At 38.4% G+C, this 11,173-nt stretch overlaps 1 protein-coding gene across 5 annotated transcripts in view; it reads left to right on the plus strand.

Moving 5' to 3' along the window:
- The window catches only part of ASAP2 (ArfGAP with SH3 domain, ankyrin repeat and PH domain 2), an 84,665-nt gene extending 73,774 nt beyond the window's left edge, over window positions 1-10,891 (plus strand). For 4 of the 5 annotated variants that reach the window (XM_077175060.1, XM_054629972.2, XM_077175061.1 and 1 more), the window contains 4 exons: window positions 854-921; window positions 2,569-2,678; window positions 6,509-6,631; window positions 8,243-10,891. In XM_077175060.1, coding sequence (XP_077031175.1) covers window positions 854-921; window positions 2,569-2,678; window positions 6,509-6,631; window positions 8,243-8,317 — 376 coding nt within the window. In that variant the 3' untranslated portion in view covers window positions 8,318-10,891. The remainder of the gene's footprint in view (window positions 1-853; window positions 922-2,568; window positions 2,679-6,508; window positions 6,632-8,242) is intronic. The other variant, XM_077175059.1, reaches the window with a different exon arrangement.
- The last annotated feature ends 282 nt before the right edge of the window (window positions 10,892-11,173 follow it).

Raw genomic sequence — 11,173 nt, forward strand, 5'->3', positions numbered from 1 at the left:
AAAACAGAATCATATCCAAAACATCCTTGAGAAACTGAAGGAGTAGTCAAGGGAAAAGAAGGGTGTCATTCTTAGTAATTAAGAACAATCAACTACAGGGATGAAGCATGGAGAACAGCAGAGTATAGGTAAGCAAAAGTCCTTAGAAGAAGGATCTGTAAGGACATTGTAAGTAAGGCAGATGACCTAGTGCTGTTGTGGAAGAGTTAAAGAATATAGTTTTAACTGAGCCTGCAAACTATAGGAATTAATTCTCTCAACTGTCTCAACATCAGTGGTGCCTCAGCAGGACTGCTGTGTTCAGTTTGGGGCATTGCAGTAAAATTAAATAGTGAGGTGGGAACCAGGGGAGATCAATAAGGTAATGAGAAATCTAGAAAATAGGGCCTTTGATCAAATTTTGGAAGAAATAATGTTTCATTTGCAAATTGGGACTGAAAGATGAAAGCAACCTTGACCCTTAAGCTCTTTTCTAACCCTTTTTTTTGATGTACCGTACTACATAAAAGGTAGACAAAATTGTTGAAGCTTTCTATAATGTAATATGGATGAATAATTTTAAGAAAAAAATAAAATAACAGTGAAAGAAACTTCGAATCTCAGGAAAAGACATAAATTGCAATAATCAAACTTGTATTATTTTTCTGCCTTATTTTTTTAAAAGTAGGTGTAACTTTCAATTCACTTAATCAGGAATACAGAAGAAAAGTAGTACTTTTAAAAACAAAATAGCTGTCACCAGATTTTACTGAAGACAGGCCAAGATTTTTAAAATTTGGAAAGTACTCTGTATTGTTGCTTTTTGAGTTCTTGTTTGTTTCTGAAATGGACCCATTTCCCACTTTCTGCACAGGACTGAGAAGTCATCTGGCTTAACTAACAAAGGGCAGACCAGAGGACTTGGGTCTCTACAACAACCTGGTAATTGTGGTTTAGAGATTTATTTTATTATAGTTAAGCTGTCATAACAATCAAAGGGAGAGTGTGGGTTTGTTGAGGTTTTCTTTAATCTGTTCATTTACCCTACACATTTAAATATAATCAGTGCCAACATTCTTCTTGTTTCTCTTTGTGATTGTGTAGGCCCTGATGCCTCAAGTTCTTTAGCATGAGCAGAGCTATGGGCCACATAAAGTCAACAATGGGACCATGTAATAAATATAAACACAGAATGGTTGATGTTGGGAGGGACCTCTGCAGGTTATCGGGTCTAACTCTTTCCTAAAGAAGGGTCAGCAAGAGTGGATCACCCAGGACTGTGCCCAGAGGATGGAGACTCCACAACCTCTCTGGGCAGCGTGTCCCAGTGCTGTGTCACCCTCACACTGACAAAATGTTTCCTGATGTTCACACAGAGGCTCCTGTGTTTCAGTTTGTGTCCACTGCCTCTGGTTCTGCTTTTCAGCTAGGTGGCCACCAGCATATATTGGTGTGTGCCTGTTTGTCCCCAGGTTCAGAACTTTGTACTTCATTGCTCCAGATTCTCCCCTGATGACTGGACCAGGTTTCCTGAAGACCTGTCTTGCTAGTAAGGGCTAAGGCCAAGAAGGCATTCAGTAGCTCAGCCTTTTCCAAGTACTTTGTAACCAGTATCTCATCTTGTTCAACAATGGGTCCACATATTCTCTAATCTTCCTTTTGTTACCTATGAATTTATAGAAGCCTTTCTTGTTATCTTTGACATTCCTTGCCAGATTCAATTCCAGCTAGGCTTTAGCTTTCCTAACTTCACCTTAAAACCCACTCAAACAAAGGATGCATTTTGAACATTTTTGTTTGCACTGTTGTTTGCATATGTCATAAACAAGGTATCAGATACACATTTTAGTATAGAAAAATGTGTTTCTGGCTTGAAAATCCAGAGCTTATATAGTGTCACTTCTAATTATATTGCAAATTGATATAGCTCTTTTCATGTTAATAAACAGAGTACATTATTCAGAGTCCATTATTCATTTTGTGGTTTTTGCTGTTCGAAGTAACTACTACTTTGGGACATGACAATAATGTAATCTCCATAAAATCTCTACAGTGAAGTTTGTGCAAATTCTGTGGTGGTTGTAGTGGAATTTCTCCTACCTTGTTTGCCCTTATACTATATGTTTTATATTCATTTGAAATTACTGTGATTCTTTTTCATTTTCTCTTGACATATCCCAGAGGAATTTGCTAATGGCTATCTGCCATCTGTGGCAGGAGTCTCCTGTGAAGGATACAGCACCCTGATAATGACGGTCTTTACTAGGAAAGAAAGGTTCTAACAGCATACAGTCTGTAGGGAAGGAAAGGGGGAACAGGATATTTGGTTCTGCCCTCATCTATTTTATCTCTCTTAGCATATCTGCACTGTTTAATGTCTTAGATAGTTGTCTTTGGGAAAAGTTGCCTTTTTGGTAAGGAAAAGGATAGAATTCTGTTCCATTATTTAGAAAGAACCAGTAAAAATTAAATACTCATGGGAGTATGATTTATATACTTTTAAGAATAATTGGTTTGGTTTCAATTGGTACCATCACTCTTCCTTTTTTTGGAAGCATGCCTAATATTTACTTGGTTTATTTACCTTAGCAGGAGAGTCATCTTCTGTATGTGACATTCCAGGAACACAGACTGGTTCTACAGCAAATACTTTGGCACAAATCCAGCCACCAGCACCAATGCCAAGGAAATCACAAATAGTAAGTACAAAATGTGGTGTTTGATTTTATTCATCTTCTGCATTCTATCAAACACACTGTAGACATGATAGTGTGTCCTGCCATGGTAAAAGTGTGAGAGCCATGAAACATAAAAGGTCTGTATCCTGTGTTTAAGTATCTGTGTGACTTGTACTAAATAGTCACAAAAACTTTTTTTCCTTGAATTTCCTATAGGATAGTATGTGCTTTTAAATTTAAAAAAGCAAACCAAACCAGTTGTATTCTTTGTTAATGTCCAGATGTGACCAACACAATTCACAGAATTATGGTTGACTTATTGGAGATAGATAAGCTTTAGGAGTTAGTGACTTGTAGATGAGCTTGGTGAGTCACTTGTAACATGTGGCTTCATTCTCAGTCCTTAGTTATAAGGGAACTCTTCTGCTTTTATAATGGACACAGATATACTGACAGTTGTTCATGTAGGTAGGTGAAATGACTTCAAACAAGACTAGCAGGAATCAAGCTCAAAACAAAACAAACTGTTTCTTTGTGCTGTCAGTTCTCAGCATTCACCTGGTGACAGGAGAGAAATCTCTTGGTAAGCATATCCCCAGCAGAAGGTGGTTAATTCTATATTTTTCTTCTCCACCCTCCCCCAGCCTTACAGTGATTATTAGAAAAGAGATACTGGATTTAGATGGACTCTTGATCTGATTGTGTGGCCTTTTTATACTCTTTACTTATTATTTTTAATCCAGGACCATGAATGGTAACACATATTAGTGTCAGTACCTGTAATCTTATACTGGTGTAGGTAAAAGGATGTATTTCCAGATGTCAGTGGAGCTGTACATTATATGTAGTTAACTTGGTCTTTGGTTCTTGCTTCAATTTTATGTTGCTTTCTTGTGTGATAGATGTAAAAGATCCATATCCTTGATCATGCCAGTACATCTCTGCAGGAAGCAAATCACAATATGTAGAGCCCATACATTTCTGAGGTGCTGTGTGTGACTGGGTCTGGGCAGTTTCACACATTCTGTGCAGGAGTGTGCTTCAGTAGTAAATAATAAGCAGAGAGGTAGGAGATGTGCTGTTCCAGGCTCTGCAATGCTCTTGTTAATGGCTTGTAATGAAAACACCTGCTTCCTTCAGTCCCTGGTGTCTCTCCCTTCAACCATTTTTCCTTAACCATGTCCACTGAAATAGCAGCTCTCCAGGACAGAGTTGGGTGTGTTTGTGTGCATAGCCTGGCCATTGGTCTTCAGCACACAGAGCCCCTGTTACCTGTTTCTCATCTGATAATGATGAGAAGCCTCAGAGGCATCACCTTGCATTAGTTGGGAGTATAAAATTTTCTGGTTTCTTTCCTCCCCCACTCTTGTTCAACCAAGTTACTGTCTGTCTTGCATTAAAGTAACCTTCATTTTTTAGGCCACAAAAAATTAAATGGTCTAAGTAGTGTAAATTGCTTATGTTGTCATATTAACTTTGTGAAGCTACTGGACTCTGATCTTAATTTCTCTTGTGTGTGCTGGGATTCAAGTGTAAGCACTAGTTACATCCTTCCAGCACATCTGAAACAGCTCCTAACCTGACTTTCTGTATAAATTGAAGTTGTAGTTTCCCTATGTTGTTCTTTCTCTTTTTTTTTTTTTTTTTTTTTTTTTTTTTTTTTTTTTTTTAATAGGACAAATTGATTTAGCTATGAAGGAATGGGCTGTGCTGGCTAGTTTTGGGGTCAGTGTCTTCAATGTTTAATAATAATTGCACATAATATGAAGAACGTGTCTGACTCTCCAGCTCTCTCTAGGTCTTCATTCAGGTGAATTCTGTCACTGAGCAAATCAGCTGGATGATTTTCTTCTGTCATAGGGACAGAGAAATAAGGGAAAACCTGGCTCAGAAGTATGTGCTAGTTAAGATGCTTTAGCTAAATTAATCTAACTAAAGCATCTTAGCTGAGATTTAGTCAAGGGCCCCTCAGCTAAAGAGCTTTAGCTAGATCAGTCTAGCTAAAGTTCTTTGGCTAAATTGCTCCATTTAGCCTTATACTCCTGGCTTTTTTGCTATGTCTTTACCCTGCCAGGGAATTCAGAGGCCAGCCCAAGTTTAGAAAACAAATGCAGAAGTGCTCCTTGAGTAAAGAAAAGACAGGTCTAGTTGTACATGCACATTTAGCCAGTGGCTTATCTCCTACACAGTGCATTTACCCAATAGCCTGTTTATCAGGTGGAAATTCCTGATTCACCTTTTGATTCCTTTTTTTTTCCTCAATGCGATATTTAGATTTTTGAAACCATTTTGTAGATACATGGGAAATTTCCCTAGATGATTTTATTCCTCTGGGAATGAGATCTATTTTAATTTCCTTGCCTTCTAAAGAACAAGAAATACCTGTAATTACTGCACTTTGAAGTTAGTCATTATATCACTGTTGTACTGATGTGAAGCTTTTCCCTTTTGACCTAAAAGGTGGTTGTGGTTCAGACTGTCATTTGTCTGAGAGGGAGCGTCTGGAAAAATTGCTGTGCTGCAGTGCCAGGCTGGCAGCTCCCATGGATGAGACAGCCTCAGGATGTGCCTGCCCAGGGCAGGCCACAGCTTCATTTATATTAGAATTTATACTAGACAATTTATACTAGAATGCAAATTAATGCTTCTAGAGGAACATAACAATCATGCTGCCTCCATCCTTCCCCATCCACATTCCCTCTTTTCTCTGCATGGTGCTCAGCTCTAGCACAATGGCACAATAAGAGACTGTTGGGCAGTTCTCTCCTCAGCAGAGCATTTTGCTGATGGAGAAAATGAGAGTTGTAAATGAGATCTCTTGTTCCTTTTTATCTGTCTGCTCCATGGCTGACCTAACTAGAGACTGGGACCAGGCACTGGGGGAACTCCAGTATGGTGATGAGGCCATCTTTTCCTTATGCCATGTGGAACTTCTGTCTCTAACAGCCATTGCATTAACCGCCATCTCAGACCTAAATGGCACTTACACCTCTGCTCTGATGCTTTAGGGTAGAAAGGAGAGATTTTTGTTCCCTATGGCTGGAAAAAGGGTGGATTCATGGTGGAAAGCTTTATACTCTGCCTCCAGCCCTTAAGCCTCTTCACTTGTTGGGTTGTTTTGCATGGGAACACTGTGTAAGCAGCATTATTGTTGGTCTGCAACAGAGAATGAGGAGGCTGAAAAGAAATGCAGCAGCAGACTGGCTTGTACTGGAAAAGGTGTGAGATGAGGAAAACCAGAGCGAAACAATTTTGATATCACTTTGCTCAGAACATAGCCAGGACTGAGTCCCACTGCCATACTGGAATATTACAATCCTTACTAAACTCTACCTTTGAAAGAGCTGCCAAAAGACTCTGTGGCTGGCAGTCCTCAGAGCACTGCTGGGAGGCAGAGGATGTTTTGGTGGGTTCTTACACTACTGAAATGGGTTTAACAAATTAAGAAGAAACATATTGGCAGGTGGCTCAGGCCTCCCTCTGATAATGCTGCTGCTGTTACATTTGCACAGAATTTGATCACCCCATCATCTGAACAAAATCATGCTCACTGCAGTGATGTAGAGCTCTGAAGACAGAGGGTGACCCCTCTGTAGGTTTGGGTGAGCCAAAGTGGAGAATTTCTTCGGGAAACATGGCCTATGTTATTGGCACAGTGGCTCCAAAAAGCTTTGGGTGGTGCCATATTCAGTGTGAAGTGTGAGCACCCAGCATAAAAGATATAGCTGAACTCAAACCTATGAAAAAGAGCAGTTGGAAGCAGTTTTGAAACTTTCTTTAAAAAACTCCAAGTCTACTCTGTCTATTCTGTGCTGTATTATTTACCTTCAGGTTTTTTTTTTTTATTTCAGTCAAAAACTAAACCCAAGAGAGTAAAAGCAATTTACAACTGTGTAGCAGATAACCCAGATGAGCTGACTTTTGCAGAGGGAGATATTATTGTAGTTGATGGTGAAGAAGATCAGGAGTGGTGGGTGAGTATTTTGCATTTTTTGTCAACACACTTTGAAAGCAAGAAATTAAATCTTAGAGGTTGACACTCACTTTGGAAGATCCCTTGCTGGGTTTCCAAATAACGAGAATAGTTTCATCTCATGGAAACCAGAGATGAAATTTCAAAAGTCAAACTTCAGACAAGCTTTTAGCTTTTCTCATTCAGGGGGAAAAAAAAAGAAAGAAATCTGATTAGCAGGGTTCACAATACACTGGGGATGTGGTCTCTGTGATCCAGAAAATTTTTGGTGGAGTGTCAGCAATTTAAGAACCCGCTATTACAGGTGCTGTGTAGTGAGTGTCTGTCCTGGCTTGAGACAAACTTGGAAGGGAACTTCCAAAGGGACGTTCCCTAAAGGGCAGAATTCAGTGGCCCCCCCACCTGTTTGGCAGATAAACCTCCTTCAAGAAAAGTGGAAAAAACTGTTTATTTAACAAGCAAAGTACTCACAGACATGAAAAATGAATAATATTAAACAATGGAACCTCTCATTGTTTTGAAGAGATGGCAGATTCAGAGAGTCTTTTTTGTGGGGTGTGACTCTGCTCGCTCAGTCTCTTATCAGTCCCTCCTGTGCTGGAAATGCCACGTCCCAGGCCCTGGTGGGCCACAGGCGTGAGCTCCCCGTGTTTTTCTGCGGTTTTGGTCCAAAGCAGGGCTGAACAGTTCCAAGAAAAAGAAAATCCACAGTCCAGAGAATTTGTCTTCCTCAGCTAGCTAAAAACTAACTAAAAGCAAAGGAGCGCTCTGTCCCACTCACTGTCTGTGCTGCAAACAACATGCACTGAGAGAAGAGAGCTGAAGCTTTTATCTCTGTGTTTTGAATACAGTCTCCTTAGACATTCCACCAATTCTTCTTCTGCCTCCCTTAGCTCTCAGATCTAGTTTTAAAGGTGTAGAATTATTAAGAACTTATTTCTGGGCTAAACAGATGGATGGGGATACAAATACAATACAGCATCCTGGTCACCCCAGGACAGCATCAGAGGAGAGCTTTGTACTGTCCTCAGCCTTTAGATGACTAGGACTGAGTCTATTTGAGCTGGGAAACCATCTCAAGTTTTTACATTCCAGAGTCTTATTGGCTCAAGCAAAATCTTGGAAAATTATTGTGCATGAAAACACTTGCCCTAATCTGTTAGCTAGTGAAGAACAGAGCTTCAGATTGCATCTAAGTTGACAAGAATATGTATAAACAGAAATAGGTTAATGTAAAACCTGAAACTGTTGAAGCTTGATTCATCCTTTTGCCTCACAGTGATGGTTAGAGGAGCAACTCAACAGAGGCCAAACGTGGGCTGCCAGGCATTACAGATTGCACTGGAATTATGCAGCAGTGGTACTGCAGTAAGATGTTGTATATTCAAAGAACTGGATAAAACTTTTGCATTTGACAAAAACCCAACGTACAGCTGAAAAATAGGCACTCTTTAGGACTGAATTTTCCTATTGGCAGAAGAAAACTAGCACTACTGCAGAAAAGATTTGGTGGGAGGCTTATGCTACAGGCAGGAAGGTCACTGGTATTCATGTTGGTGATACTGAAATGTCATTTCGAGATTTAACTTGAAAAATATCTGGACTCTTTCAGATTGGTCATATTGATGGAGATCCCAGTCGGAAAGGAGCTTTCCCTGTATCATTTGTGCACTTTATTGTTGACTAGATTGCTACTGATAAGTGAAGACATTTCTCATTTCCAGCAGTCACAGAAATAAGTTTTGTTCTATTTCATTTCACCTACCTATCCGCAGCCACCTTGCCAGAGCACTGCCCAAGTCCTAGGTACTGTAGCTTACTTTTTTATTGCCATTGTTCTGGTTTGGGGACTTTTAAACTTTTTTCTACGTGAAAATTTCTCATAAGCAGTTTACACTTTTAAATAAAAACAATTCTTCCTGTATTTTTCAAGGTGAACTGAAAAGCTTTAACAATCAAAATCCACGTGTCTGAATATCACAACATTATGAATGTTCTTATCGATCAATTCACTGTAATTTTAATCTCCCTTTTGTAACATGACAGTACAACAGTTCAGTGTTGCTTCCCCAGTTAAAGAAATTGTGTGTGCATCTACCAGGGCAGTGAACTTATCTAGTTCTTGACACCATTTGAAGTGCTGGAACCAAAACATGCAAGCTGCTCTGTAGTTCTGAAATGGACTCATTTAGTAGCTTGCCATACTGGCTGTCATCAAGGATGCCAACAGTTGCAGAAGAAATTGTTTTAATTATGTGTCTTTGGCCAGGTGAAAGTGAAAAAGTACTTCAGTTTACCACAGGAGAAACTTCTTTCTTTCAGAATGGATGTAGATATTTGCTTAAAGTTATCTGAAATCTGTGTTAGTCGTTGAACTTTCTAGTTCTAATTTTGTGAGCTTGAGACTGTTTTGTTTTTCTATGCTGCATGTGTGTAGAACCTGTTTTTTGAATGTTCTTTATGTATGTTACATCCATTTTGGTCATTTAATGTGACTACTGCTGGTTAACTAAACTATGGCAATATTAATGAGTTACTACATTAACTCAAGGATTTGAAAACTGCACTTCCTGAAATGTACTTAACTATGATGATGGATTGCAGAACATTTCTTACACTTGTCTCATTATAGCATTAAGACTTTTTTTTAAAATTCTTGAATTTTCTTTAAATCATCCAGCAATGTGTTCACAGAGAGAACATATTTGGTGGAACATGTAGGTAATTATCCTTGGTCAATAAGATACCTGACACCTCATGAGTTCACTACGTTATGTTCTGGTTTATGAAATTTGCGTGCCACTACCTTGCAAACAATGATAGTTTGCCAACTCACTCTGTATTTATATAGAATACCCACATATATGGTAGCTACACTGTTGTTAAACTTGTTTTGCTGATTTGTGAACAAAAGCTAGGCCATGGATAGTTCCCAGGTGGTTGATGGAATTTTAAAACACCAATACAGATCTGACATCATTTTGATGTTTGTGTATTGTGAAATTGTACCAGGTTTTGCTTATGCTACAGGAAACAACTGAGGCATAGGATACAGAAAATCAATGTCTAGGTCACATTGGCTTTGATCACGTTACGTGAACATTGTATCTCTAGATTTATCAAGAGAGCTTTGAATTTCTGGTAAATGGTGCTTAAATTGGCCATTTCATATTGGAAGGAATGGAAAACAGGCCACCACCACATCTGTGCTTATTTGGATGAGAACCACGTTGCGAAAATGCTGGAAGAGCAACACTGATCTCACCCTGTGTCACCCTTCCTGAATGGTACCGTTGGTTGATGCCTCTCGGGCGTGTGGGTACAGCCACGTAGATGTGTAACTTCCACTTCCTAGATGCTGTTGCTGCAGTATGAATGGGGAACAAACTGGAATGTTTCAAGATATTTTTATTGCAAGTTGAAGCAAATTAGTCTGTATTTTCAAAGTTCCCAGTAAAATGATAGAGTAATAGTTTAGCACTACAGTTTTATTCACTTACTGATACGTTCAGTTTGCAACACTATTTTGTATGTTTCTATCCCTGATAGAGTCTAGAGAGTAAATGGGCATATTATTTTGCACAGATCTCCTAATGTACAGTATTTTTAACACAGAATCTTATAGTGTATGTAACAATTCGTAACATTAAAAAAATTATACAAATTTCCCTTGAGTTCTGCTAGAAGAGGAATAGAGTAAAATGTCACAACTTTGTTCATTGGTCACTTAAAGACCAGGAAACTTGTAGACTACAATTTAATAGCACTAACAGTGCTGACAGGTAAAATCCCAAGGACCAATAAAGAGCAGCTAAGCAAAATTTATCCCTTGATTTTCTGAGTTTCTCAAAAGGTTTTCTCCTCTGGCAGAGAAAAATGAAATTCTAGAGCCTGTAGATATCTATTTATAATATAAAATTAAGAATTTTAAGTCCAAAATGTTGGCATATTTCATACAACTTTTCAAATCTGATTCAAAAAAATCTGTTAATAGACAGACTATTAGGTTGCTGTGTTAACTGTTTAAAAGGGAGCAAGTGACACTTAAAATGCAGCTTAGAATGCTATGAGATGTATAATATTCAATTCAGTTGTTTTTATTTTGTTTAGTTGCAGAGCAACTGTATATATTGTATAACCTAAAATCAACTCTTATTTTCAATGTCCTGGATGCAGTGATTTATAATTAGAGCATGATTAATAAATTTTACTCTTGTTAACCAGTCAAATGTCTGGAAAAATAAAACTACTTTTAAAATCACTTTTTCTGCTTCTCTTCTGTTCCCTTGTATTGCTTATGCAATATTGTTCTTTTTAATGTATAAAAATGACAAATACAAACAAGTATCACTTGAGGAAAAAATGTCTTTCTTATGAACTTTAGTTGAACAGAAAAACTGTAGATGGCACACCTACAGAGATTAAATTACAGGGGTAAAGCACCAAATAATTCCATCTTACCACTTGGCTTTTGTTTTCTTCTAGTACCTGGGTTAAGCAGAATCAAAGTCTATATTAACAAATTATTTCTCAGACAACGAGG

The sequence above is a fragment of the Agelaius phoeniceus genome, chromosome 3 (genome assembly GCF_051311805.1).
Source record: "Agelaius phoeniceus isolate bAgePho1 chromosome 3, bAgePho1.hap1, whole genome shotgun sequence".
NCBI classification, from domain to species: domain Eukaryota; kingdom Metazoa; phylum Chordata; class Aves; order Passeriformes; family Icteridae; genus Agelaius; species Agelaius phoeniceus.